The sequence below is a fragment of the Histomonas meleagridis genome (genome assembly GCF_020186115.1).
Source record: "Histomonas meleagridis strain 2922-C6/04-10x chromosome Unknown contig_55, whole genome shotgun sequence".
Lineage (NCBI taxonomy): Eukaryota > Parabasalia > Tritrichomonadida > Dientamoebidae > Histomonas > Histomonas meleagridis.
Window position 1 is genome coordinate 299,694 of NW_027150898.1, and position 14,629 is coordinate 314,322.

At 23.9% G+C, this 14,629-nt stretch overlaps 1 protein-coding gene across 1 annotated transcript; it reads left to right on the forward strand.

Moving 5' to 3' along the window:
- Positions 1 to 12,314: 12,314 nt before the first annotated feature.
- On the forward strand, positions 12,315 to 14,360 carry GO595_007660 (uncharacterized protein; the record flags this gene model as incomplete). The annotated part of the gene is made up of 1 exon (XM_067921148.1): positions 12,315 to 14,360. The coding sequence occupies one exon, from the start codon at positions 12,315 to 12,317 to the stop codon at positions 14,358 to 14,360; it is 2,046 nt and encodes a 681-aa protein (XP_067772223.1).
- Between the last annotated feature and the right edge of the window lie 269 nt (positions 14,361 to 14,629).

Below are 14,629 nucleotides of genomic sequence, written 5' to 3' on the forward strand. Positions count from 1 at the left end.
AATGTAACAAATTTTTTTGTACTTTTGTATAAACAAAACAAATAGTTTAACGTTCGCCAAATGTTTTGTCACTTTTATATTATGAGGAACCAAAATGAACAAAAAACAAATTATAAAAATCAAAGTGAATGGAAAATGCTTCTTTCAATAAAACAAATAATTTTTGATTTGGATGAAGAAAATATTATTGATTCAGCGAATTTAATTATTAAACATATTGTCAATAGTAATCTAATTTCGTTTAATATGGTTATTATTCAAATAATATATCAAGCATTTGTTAAAAATTTAAATAATTTTGATTTGTATATAAAGTTTATGAAAGAAATTGAAACATTTGAGGAGAATAATAAACCAAAAATTTTTGATGTGTTCATTTGTTATCTTATTAATAAACATACACAAGAATCATATTGTCTTATTAATTATTTAATTGAACATAATTTTTATGATTCAAAAATTGTTCAAAATTTAAAAACTCCTTATTTTATGCATTATATGTCTCAAGAAAGAATTTTATTCTTAAAAAATAATGGATTCCTTGATCAAATAAAAGATATTGAAGAACTTTCAAAGAATGATTGGGAACTTCATAAGCAATTCGTTAAAGAAGGTGTTAATCCGAATGAAATTGCAAAAATAATTCGCAAAGATGATATAGAAAAACTTCAAGAAATATCATCACAAGAGAATTTTAATTTTAATCAAGAAATTGAACCATCACTTTATGAAAGATGTGATTATATTAATCTAGCTTATAAAAATGTTTCATTAATTAATTATGCAGCATTTTTTTCTGCTGTTAAATGTTTTAAATATTTACTTATAAATAATGTAAATGTAAATAATACAGGTAAATATGCAGTTGCTGGTGGAAATCTCGAAATTATTCATTTATGTCAACAAAATCATTCATCATTTGAAGGTGCATATGAAGCAGCAATTAAATTTCATCGAAATGATATCTTTAAATATATTTATGAAAATAAATTTGATATTTGTGGTAACTTAAATAGATTAGGAAAGAAATGTATTTCATATCATAATTATGAAATTTTTATATTTTTAATTGAAGAAGGAATGAAAATTAATGATTCCACTATTACTGAAGCAGCAAAAATTGGAAATATTTTTCTTGTAAAGTCTTTTCTAAAAGAAAATCAATTTCCAAAAAGTATTTTAATATTTGCATCAGAATCAGGAAATATTGAACTTATTAAATATATATTAGATCAAAAAATAATTAATATTAATGGTAAATATGTTTATTTATCGAAGTTGGAATATACTTGAATAATTTTGGATTTCAAAATAATATTTGGAAATTATTCAAATTATTTTATACAGCCCTTATGAAAGCATCTATTAACAATAGAGTAGAAATAGTTAAATTACTTCTTGAGCAAGAAGAAATAGATATTAATGCAAAAGATATTCATTTGAATAATTTGATTTTTATTTTGAATAATTTTATGTTTCAAAATAATATTTGGAAATTATTTAATATATAGGATACAGCACTTATTAATGCATCTGAAAATGGTCATACAAAAATAGTAAAATTACTTCTTGAACAAGAAGGAATTGATATTAATGCTAAAGATATTTATTTGTTTTATTTGATATTTATTTTAATAATTTAGGATATCATTATAATATTTGGAAATTATTTAAATTATTTGAAACAGCACTTATGTGGGCATCTAATTATGGGCATACAGAAATAGTTAAATTACTTCTTGAACAAAAGGGAATCGATATTAATGCCAAAGATATTTATTTGTCTTATTCAATATTTATTTTAATAATTTTATATTTTAAAATAATATTTGGAAATTATTTAAATTATTTAGAACTGCACTTATGAAAGCATCTGAAAAAGGTTATATAGAAATAGTTAAATTACTTCTTGAACAAAAAAGAATTGATATTAATGATAAAGATAATTGTTTATATTATTTAATATATATTTTAATAATTTGAAATTTTTTTTTATTCTTTGGAAATTATTCAATTTATTTAAAACTGCACTAATGCAAGCATCGTATGATGGTCATCAAGATGTTGTCGAATTACTTCTTGAACAAAAAGGAATAATTATTAATACAAAAGATATATATTTATTTGTATTAAAATTTGGTTTAATGATTTAATATTATATAATTATTTTTGGAAATCATTCAAATCATTTGCAACTTCACTTATGTATACATCTACTTTTAATTACCTCGAAATAACGAAAATACTTCTTGAAATAAAAGTAATTGATATTAATAATAAAGATATTTTTTAGTTTTATTTAATATTTATTTATGTAAATCAAAATTTTCGAATAACATTTGGAGGTTATTCAAATTATTTTATACAGCACTTATGCTTTCATCTAAAAAAGGTAATACAGAAATTGTTAAATTAATTTTGGAACAAGAAGGAATTGATATTAATTCTAAAAATATTTTTGTGTTTTCCTTAGTATTGGTATTTATAATTTAATGTTAAACAATAATGTTTGAAATTTTTTAAAAATAATTAGAACAGCACTTATGATTGCAACTAGAAATAACCACAAAGAAATTGTCAAATTACTTCTCGAACAAGAAGGAATTGATATTAATATCAAAGATATTTATTTGTTTTATTTCATATTTGTTATCAAAATTTGATATTTCAAAATAATATTTGAAAATTATTTAAATCATTTAACACAGCACTTTCAATTGCTTGCCAAAAAGGCTTTATAGAAATTGTTAAACTATTTAATGAATTTAAATCAAATAAAATGATAAAATAACATATATTCCTAATAGGAAACATTTTTTTAATAAATGATTAATAGAGATAATTTCTAATTTTGTTCATTCAATAACCAAAAATATTTTTAACAAAAAAGGCGGTATTTGAATAGAAAGCGATCGCTGTTTGACACTTTTATCATTTAACACGAAGTGTTTTTGATTGTGAAAATTTGAGGTGTTTGTCTGGTTTTGTGAACCATGGTATAAATTGTGAATAAAATCTTAAAAAAAAATGTGCCTCTGTAATAAGACACGTGCAGAAAACATAAGAAATCTTCTTCCTCCGTTCATTAGAAATGAAATACCACGAGAAGAAAAGGAATGGAAGGAAGCAATATTCACAAATTTGCCAAAAGCGATCCAAAAAGGGGATCCACGCGAAATTGATTTTTGGCTTTCAGAAGTTGATGTCTTTAATACCATTGAAACATATTCATATGAAAAAGAAGAATTAGAAAAGCTGTTTCAAATTTTGTATGATTTTTTAATTAAATCAGAAGACATGAATCTTGTAGTAGTTTCCATGACTTTAATAATTTCCATGATTGATCCTGAACAAGTTGAATTAAACATTTCTGTTGATTGGAGGCCATTATATAAGCTTTTGTATAATTCTTCCTTATCACATTCTAAAACAAAAGTCAAGAATTATCCAGCAACTCTTTCCGACATCTTAATAACATTTATTCGGTTATGTCGAAATTATTTTTCCGAATCATCAACAGATGAAATGTTAGCAGAATGGTCTGACATGTTAAATCCACAACTTCCATCCTTTATAATTGGCCAATGTTTATTATCTTTATTTTTGCCAGTTCAATGGGGCCAACATACTAAATGGGTTGAAAAGTTATTAAATTTATGGTCACTTTATCATTCTGAACAATATGACTTTCAATTTTTCACGTTATTTGCACGACTTTCACGATTTGGTTATACTGATATTCCATGGGATCGAATTTTGCCATTTATATTTAACATTGTTTGTAAGTACTTAGGACTGCCCACATCATTATTACAGACCCAAATTCAGCCAATCAACAATTATCCCTATGAAAAGTATAATATCTTTTTTAAAGATTGTGAATTGACTTTATCCATTTTAAATTATTTTTCGATGATAATCATAAATTTATTAACAGGTGAAACAAAAGAATTAGTTCAATCATATATTGAACGACTTTTACATTTAATTTCACCATTTTGTGCAGCCACATTACAAAATGAAGATGAAGAACAAAGTGAATTACCAATTAATATGTTAAATGCAATCATTTCATCATATCTCTCTCGCTACCTAAAAGAGAAGAAATATGGATCAAGACTTGAACATTTAACACAAGAAGATACTGAATGGATTGTCTCCAAAATATTACCGTCAGTATTAATCGAACTATTTCATGAAGATCCACAATTTGATAGTCTTAAAGAAATAGTACAATTTTGTCCACAAATGACAATATTACCCATTTTAAATTATGTCCAGAACTCATTTGAATATGAACATTTTAGACAAGGTGCATATCAAACATTAGCATCAATAGCACCAACAATTATATATACTAATGAAGGATTAATAGAATTCATGTCAATTGTTGAACATTATTTACCAGAAGATATTAATTTTATGGATATATCAAAAACTTCAAGTACATTTACTTTATTAATAATAATTTCAACTTTAAAGAAATTCACTGAAGAAAATGAATTCTTCTTAATGAACGTTACTGAGAAATGTTTATTATTTGCTGAACATGCTATAGGTAAAGATTTCGAAGATAGTTTAAATGAACTTTTAACGATGTTTACTGTATTAATTAAGGCTACACCAATGGATATAGCTGCTAAAATGGCACATATGATTCGAAGGAATTATGAAACATTATCTGATAAAGGATTAAGGATATTAATTGAAGCAACTGAGAAATATGCAATTAATGAATTTAAAGATATTGGATTAAAAGCATCGAACTTAAAGGAATTATTAATATTAGAATCATTAATTAAACAAAACTTAGATTTTACAATTGAAAACATAGAAGAAATTAAACAAAAGTTAATTTCAGCATTAGAAAATACTGATAAATTAATGAATAGAAGAGCAATTTTAATTATAAAATGGATATTAAAGAATTTCTTAAATATATATCCAAAAGTACCTATTAATCAAGGTTATGTATCTATTAATAAAGTTAGAATTCCATGGCATATACCAACAGAACAAGAAATTAATCTAAGTAATGATTTAATTAATTTCTTTTATGAATATGCACAGAAAAAAATGGAGACAAAACAATTACAAGATTATAAAGTATCAATATTATTAATACGTGGATTATTAAAAGGTATGGTTTCATGTGTATCAGATTCAGATTTATCACCCGAATATGAAAATGTTAATATGATTCAACCTAAATTAACAAAATTCAAAATAAAAATATTTGCCGAACATTATGAAACTTTAATGAATAAATTAATTGATTTAATCGAAACTGAAAATATTCATTATCGAATTATTAAATGGATATTTGAAGCTATAGCATGTGTAATCATTCCACGAGATCCGATATGTCAAAGTATCGAATTTATCATGAATGAATATCAAGGACAATCATCATTAACTAAACTTGATATTATATTAGATCCTAATGAATCCAAAACATATTTTATTTTATATTGTAAATCAATGCATTTATTTGGTATTCGACAATCATTAGCACAAATTATATTAACTAAAATATCTAAAAATATAATACCACGAATATATAAATTTATTGTTCATCCACATGTAAATGTACGAGAATATGTATCTGTAGTATATCAAGCGATTACTACACATTTTAAGACGCAATTTATATATTTATTAAAAGATTCAATTAAACAATTATCGAAACCAGATTTAACACCAGATGAATTAATGGGTATATGTTCAGCAGCTGCTACATCATTAGCTAATTTCCCATTAAATTTAGAAACAATCGAAATATTAGCAGAGGCTTCAATCTCTATATGTTCATTATTACCGAAAGATTTACCAGATGATTCACCACGTTCTTTAAGACAAGTTATAGTATTAATGTTTGATCAAATTGATCCATGTAATCCATATTTATCCAAAGAAAAGTTTTATGAAATTAGAATGAAAATGGCAAATGAAGCAATGATTAAACATGCACAATATCCAGCAAGTAGAGAAGTCCAAAATTATGCAGCAGCTATAGTATGTTCAGTAATTAATGGTGTTCCATCATTAATTACATATCAATTATATTCATTTATAATATCAATTTTATCAACAGATGATAATTTAGTTCGTGATTGTATTATCCAATTATTACCAGAAATGATTGAGAATTTAATTCCAAGAGTTAATCGACCGAAAGGTAATAAAGTAACACAAGTTATACCTGAAAATTATGATTTTGTAGAATTTAAAGATAGACCTTATATTAATCAAGCTAAATATCAACCTAAGTTTTTAACAAGAGAAGAATTATATGATGAAAATGTTATGAAAATTTATTATCCTAATGATTATGATGAAAGAATTAAAATCCATAAAATGTTATTCGAAAAGATTTTGGATGATAATTCAATCATTGATTTATTTGTTAATGAATTAATCGATGCACAAGTACATAAAGAAGAAACATTTGCTAAAAGTAGAGTAATATTTTGGACAACATTATCCCGATTTTTCGGAATTAAATTTATCTCTAAAATGATAAAACGAATTAAAAACATATTAAAGAATACACCAAATACTGCACAACATGTAATAGCAGCAGAAATATTTAGTGGTTGTTTACATTCTATTAAAAGTCGAACATATAATGAAATTGATAAAATCGCAAAAATTATAAATCCATTTATTACATTTTTATTAGAAGAAATTGATTCCGAATTTCATTCATTATGGTATTATTCATTTTATTCAACTATGTTAGACTTTGATCCACGTCGATTGTTTTGGGTATATGAACATTTAATACAATGTCTACCAAACACAGATAACAATTTAAGTTTAAAGGATTTACGAATTATATCATTAATAACAGATATCATTTTAGATATAAGTTATTACATCCCTAAATATACAAAAGATGTCGAAGATATAATATATAAAACATTATTTAATAAAGAAGCAATCGAATTAGAAACAATTCGAGAATGTTCAATACGTTCATTATCATCAATGTTAGGATTAACATTTGATATTGAATTAAAAGGTAATTCAGAAGAATCGATAAATTTATTAGAGCGATTTATCACTAATTCTAATGAATTATTAATCACTCGTTGGTTATGTGGTGAATTTGCATCACAATCAATCAGTAGTTTATCAGCAGGAAGATTTGTATTAAATCATTTAAGTGAATATTCGAATATGTTAATTGATAAAGATGAAAATGAAGAGAAAATGATACGAACTGCATTATTAAGTTGTTTATCATTAAATTGGATTGGATCTATATGTCGGAATCCAATTACATTTGATGAAGTTAATGAATTAATTGATAATATGTTAGAACAATTATCACCTTCAGATCATCCTTGGCAAGTCCAAACTATTTTATTATTATTATGTGAATCATTTTTATCATCTATTTTCTTTTATATTGATGATACTGTATTAGAAGGTTTAATTGCTGATATCGTATTACCTTGTTTAATGGATTCACATCCTGATGTACAAGATGCATCTTCACAACTATTGAATTTTATTGTGAAAGGTTCTTCAATATTAGTCGATAAGTTACCTTATATAGTAAATATTTTGGTGAATAAATTAAGAAATAAAGATTCTTTGCCTGATAGAATTGCTGGCGCAAAAGGGTTATGCGCAATTATATCAGGAACTTTTCTGTTTAATGACGTGCCTCAATATATAATAGACGCTTTCTCAGCTCTATCAGACGCGTTGGAAATAGATTCGTCAGTAGAAGGAATAATTTCGCAGTTCTTCTCTGACTTTTGGGCTTTGTATGATAATAATTTGATGAAAAATATCGCAGAAACTTTGGCACCTTATAGAGCTTCATTAAGACCATCATATTTCTGCTAAGAAGATTAAATTTAATAAAAATAAAATATTATGAACTTTTGTTGAACTAAAAAAAAATTATTATAAAAATTCTTCAAATTGTGTTCACAAATTTAAATTATGAAATTCGTTCATCGCTTTTTTAGAAGTTTATGTTAAAAATTCATTAGAAAAGATTTCAGTAAAAATAATTCATGAAAAAATGCTATTGTGATTTATTAATTTTGTTGGATTTTGGCAATACTGAATGCTCTAGAAGTAATTTGGATATTTCTGTGTAATCATTTTCAGATACATAAGCAAGTGCAGTTTTAAATATTTCAAATATTTTCCAAATTTTACTTTTAAACATCGAATTATATAATTAAAAACCAAATCAAAATGATAAATAACATGGTGTTTATATAAATTTATCTATAAGAATGAAAATAAGGGCATTTGATCATTTTAGCTTAAAATACAATCATTGGTTTTCGAAAATATTTTGAATGAATTTCAAATTATTAATATAAATTTTAAACAAAATAAATAAAATTTGTTAGCATTACTATTGTTTTGAAATTCAAGAAGCAAATTGGCAATTGTAGTATTTCCTTTATTATTCGCATACATTACTGCTGTCATAAATTAAATAAATAATTTCCAAATACTATTTTGAAATAGAAAATTATTAAAATAAATTTTAAATAAAACAAATAAATATCTTTAGCATTAATATCAATTCCTTCTTGTTCAAGAAGTAATTTAACTATTTCTACATTATTGTTCATAGATGCAATAATAATTGCTGTTTCAAATGTTTTAAATAATTTCCAAACATTAAAATGAAAATTTAAATATATCTTATAAATATCAAATAAAATAAACAAATATTTTTAGCATTGATATCAATTCCTTTATGTTTAAGAAGTAATTTAACTATTTCTATCTTAGAAATTTGAGATTTAGTCATTTGTTCTTGAAATAATTTGAAGAACCTCCAAATTTTGTTTTGAAATTTTATATCAAAAGAATAAATCGCATTTTTATTCCTTTTCTGTATGAGATTTAGAAGAAAGTTCGAATAATCTTTATTAGATAAAACCATAAGTCCTGTATTAAATGATCAAAATAATTTCCGAATATTATTTAAAAACATAAAATTAATTAAAATAACAATATCCTTAGTATTAACATCAATTCCTTCTTGTTCGAGAAGTAATTTAGAAATTTCCGTTTTATTATCTTTTATTGATATTATAAGTGGTGTTCTACATAATTTAGATAATTTCCAAATATAAATTTAAAATTTCAAATCATTAAATTAAATATTGAATCAAAAAATCTAATATCTTTGGTATTAAGATCTGTTCTTTTTTGTTCAAGAAATATTTTAACTATTTTTGTATTACCTTTACATGTTGCAATCATAAGCGGAGTTTGAAATATTTTAAATAATTTCCAAATTTTTTATTGAAAAATCAAATGATTAAATTAAATGTTATACAAAATATTTAAACATTTTTAACATTAATATCAGTTCTTTTTTGTTCAAGAAATATTTTAACTATTTTTGTATTACCTATACATGTTGCAATCATAAGCGGAGTTTGAAATATTTTAAATAATTTCCAAATTTTTTATTGAAAAATCAAATGATTAAATTAAATGTTATACAAAATATTTAAACATTTTTAACATTAATATCAGTTCTTTTTTGTTCAAGAAATATTTTAACTATTTCTGTATTACCTTTTTCTGTTGCTAAAATAAGTGCTGTATCAAATAATTTTGACAATTTCCAAATCTTATTTTGAAATATAAAACTATTAAAACAAAATCTAAACAAATTAATTAAATATCTTTAGCGTTGATATCAATTCCTTCTTGTTCAAGAAGTAATTTAACAGTTTCTATATGACCTTTTTCAGATGCAAACATAAGTGCAGTTCTAAATATTTTAAATAATTTCCAAATATTATAATGATATCCTAAATTAGTAAAATAAATATCAAATAAAACAAATAAATATCTTTAGCATTAATATCAATTCCTTTTTGTTCAAGAAGTAATTTCATTAATTCTATATTACCTTTTTCAGTTGCAAACATAAGTGCTGTTTTAAATATTTCAAATAATTTCCAAATGTTCTTGTAAAATTTCAAATTATTTCAATAAATTTCAAATAAAAAAAATAAATACCTTTAGTATTAATATCAATTCCTTTTCGTTCAAGAAGTAATTTCAGTAACTCACTGTTTGTATTTTTAGATGCAATAATGAATGGTGAGTTAAATAATTTAAGTGATTTCCATATATCAAAAACATATTTTAAATTATAAAAATATAAAACATCTTTAGTATTAATTTCAATTTTCTTTTGTTTAAGAAGCAACTTAACTATTTCCATATGATTACTTAAAAATGCCCACATAAGTGCTGTTTTAAATATTTTTAATAAATTTTAAATATTATTTTGAAATATAAAATTATTAAAATAAATATCAAATAAAACAAATAAATATCTTTAGCATTAATATCAATTCCTTCTTGTTCAAGAAGTAATTTAACTATTTCTGTATGACCATATGCAGATGCCAAAATAAGTGCTGTACAAAATAATTTAAACAATCTCCAAATATTAATTTAAAATATTCCAAAATTATAAAAATAAATTTTAAATAAAATGAATAAATATCTTTAGCATTAATATCAATTCCTTCTTGTTCAAGAAGTAATTTAACTATTTCTGTGTAACCATTTTCAGATGCTAAAATAAGTGCTGTTTTAAATATTTTAAATAATTTCCAAATATTATAATGATATCCTAAATTAGTAAAATAAAGAAAAAATAAAACATATAAATATCTTTAGCATTAATATCAATTTCTTTTTGTTCAAGAAGTAATTTAACGATTTCTGTATAACCAATTTCAGAAGCTAAGATTAATGCTGTAATAAACAATTTGAATAATTTTCACATTATATTATGTTTAAATTAAGTAAAATTATTAAAATAAGCTTTAAATAAAACAAAGAAATTTTTTTAAAATTGATATCAATACCTTTTTGTTCGAGAAGTAATTTAACTATTGATATATAACCTTTTTCAGATGCTAAAATAAGTGCTGTTTTAAATAATTTAAAGAATTTCCAAATATTATATTGAAATATCAAATTATAAAAATAAATCGAATGATATTATAGTGAACATCATATGTATTGATATCAATTTCTTCTTGATTTAATATATATTTAATAAGTTCTATATTTCGTGATTCCAAAGACCTAAGGAATACACTATTTGTACAAGTGCTATTTTTGAGTAAATGCTTAACAAGATATAAATTACCAATTTCCACAGAGTTTTCCATAATAATATTAACAAATTTGGAGCTTTTTTCTTCCAAAAATGGAATAATTTCATAATTTCCATATAAAACGCTTAAATATCCCAAGTTCTCAATTTCTTTCACGTTATTTACATCTAATTTTTCCAAATTATTTTCATAAACATAATGAAAGATATCATTTCGATGAAATTGTATTGCTGCTTCATATACACCTTTAAATGATGAATGATTTTGTTCGCATAAATGAATAATTTCAAGATTTCCACCTGCAACAGCATATTTACCTGTGCTTTTAATATTGGCACCATTCATAAGTAAATACTTAAAGCATTTAATTGATCCAAAAAATGCTGCAAAATCAATTAATGAAATACTATTTTTATTAATAAAATCATAACTTTCATAAAGCGATGGATAAATTTTTAGATTAAAACAAAAATCATTTTGTGATGATATTTCTTGAAATTTTTCTATTTCATCATTTCTAATTAATATTGAGATTTCATTTGGATTAACTCCTTCTTTAATTAACTTCTTATGAAGTTCGAAATCATTTTTTGAAAGAGAATCATAATTAGATCTAAAACTATTCTCAATTGTACTATAATCATATGAACTTTTATTTTCAAAAATTGTTTTGTATTGTGCAAAAAATTTAGTTGGAAGACCTTTAATAATATCTGTACCAACCAAATTTTCTTCAATCATTTTCGCAATCAGAAAAAATGATTCTTGTGTTGTTGGATGAGTTAGAAATATTGAAAAAATTTCAGTAATCTTATAAATGTTTTTGTCAATTTCTTCTTCTTTTTTTTGAATTGTTTTAATAAAGTTTATATATGTATCAATCGATTTCTTTCTTGAATAATATGCTGCATAAACTAAATTACTTACAACTAAATTAAATGAATATGGCGAATCTGAATCAAACAAATTCATTGTTTGTTGAACTGTTAAATCAAAATTTTCTTCAGTTAAATTTAAAATAATTTGTGAAAGTGAAGAAAGTATTTTCATGCCACCATCCTTAGAATCATTTTTGCTCTTAGTTAAATTTGTGATAATGTTTTCTTCCATATCTTTTACTTGTGATTTTTTTGTCATAACACTTTTGTGATAAATAATTCAATTTTTGAATGCCTTATGGCGGTAAAAACTTTAGGATGCCCAAAAAGAAAAAGAAAACGTACATATATGACTGAATCAGAAGTCGAACTCACACATAGTCAAGTTGAAGATTTAGATGATTTTCTAGATTATATGATTAGTGAGTCAAAAAAAAGACTCGAAAAATTTCGAAGTGAATTCAACATGGAATTTGATTATTTATCAAGTAATAATTTACCTGTTCCTGAATGGTTTCCAAATCCAAGTCTTTACCGTCCTTTATTTGAAAAATATAGCCAATCATTCCAAGAACTTAAATTAGTTCATGATAAATTAAAAGCTGCAATCAGTCAAGTCAAAGAAGAAATGAGTCAAATAAAAGAAGTCCCTAATGATGATGAAAAAGAAATTGAAATGCTTCGAAAAAAACAAGAACAATTAATATCACAAAGAAGAGAAATGGAAAGAATTTGTATGGCTAATACACAAAGCAAAGATATCTATGATTCGCAAATAGCATCTAAAGAAACAAAACTCCAACACCTTTCTAAAGCAATTCAAGAACTTCTTCAACAACGTCAAAAATATATTTTAAATCTTAATGAACTCATCAAAACTATTGAAGAAATTGCACAAGAAAACAACGCAATTTCCAAAAAGTTAAAATCATCAAGTAATGATATCCATAAGCTTGAAGATTTCTTAAAACAATGTCGTCTTGATACAGAACGAATTCAACAAGAAAGAGATAAAAACTTTCAGAAAAACGAAGCATTGACACAACAAATGAAATCATTAAGTATCGAATGTGCTGAATCCAAAAACAAAATTGAACATTTAAAATCACAAATTAAAGATCATAGTCAAATGTCATCTGCTCTTGAATTAGCAAAAAAGCAACTCGAAAATGAGAAATCAATTGAAACATCAATTCTTAATAAACTTAATGACGCTCTTAATAAAGCAGAAAGTTCAAAAACTTCTGCTGAACGTTTGAAAATGGAATCAGAATCACTTCGAAATGAAGTTGATCAAGCGAAACAAAATTTAAATGAAACACTTCAAACGTTAAAAGAAAATGCTCAAAAAAAGATCGAAACAATTAACAAAGGATATGAATCCAAAATAATCGAAATGAATCAAAAGTTTACACAGTTACTTGATGAAAACTCAAACCTTTCGGCAACGTTGAACTCATTAAAAAGACAACTTTCATTTCTAGAAACACAAAATAACATATTAAGAAATGATGATGGACGTTCTAAAATAAGTTTTGATGAATTTACACGTGGCGCAAAGAATCAACTTGAAATGTTACAAAATCAAATTGAAGAACTTACACGTGAAGCACAACGAATGAAAGAAAAAGAACAAAAACAAAAGTCAAAACTTGAATCAACCGAAATTGAAAATGATAAATTATTATCTTCAATCAAATCTAATGTTGATAAACTTGAAACAGATTTATCACGTATTAAATCATCTATAAGTGAAGCAGAAGCTCAAAATGCGGCACTAATAGCAGAAAATAATCGACTTACAAATGAACTTACGAGAGTTTCTGCTAATTCTAAAAACGATATTGAGATGAAAATCGCTGAGAAAGATAATGAAATTTATAATCTTACTATAAAACTTGATGAAATGAGAAGAAATCATATTCTGCAAACAGGCGAATTACAAAAGGTTTTAATTGAAAACAAAAGATATGCTGATAAATGGAAAGATGCAGCAGAGAATTTGGCTATAGAATCTGAGAATGGTATTCAACAAACAGAAGAAAATAAAAACAAATTATTACAAAGAATAGAATTAATGAAAATGGAAATCGAAAAACAAGAAGCTGATGCTGCTTCTTTACAAGAATTAATAGCTAAAAGACAACAACAAGCAAGAGATTTACAGGCAAAATATGAAGAAATTGAACAAAGAGTTTTTGATCAGAAAACTCAAATTGATTTGTTGTATGAGCAACAAATGCAATACGCAAATAAAAAAGAGGAAATCGAAAATAAAATTGATGAAAAAAAGACAGAACTAAGAAGAATTAAAAGGCAAATGGAATTGCTCAAGAAATTATGAATCGTGAGGCAAATGAAAAGTTTATGTTAATAAATTGTAACAATTTATATTTCTTTTAATACTCGTTCAAATTTTTTAAAAAAATTTTAAGGAGTGAATGGGATTAAATAACATAAAGTTTGCTTTGGTTGAGTGTTTTAGATACGGTGCTTTTAATGACCATTAATGCAACTATATAACAACTTTAAAATATTGCGCACTTTACCTCAGATGAAATATCAATGAAACTATAAAAAAATCTCTATATAAAAATCATTATATTAAAAAAA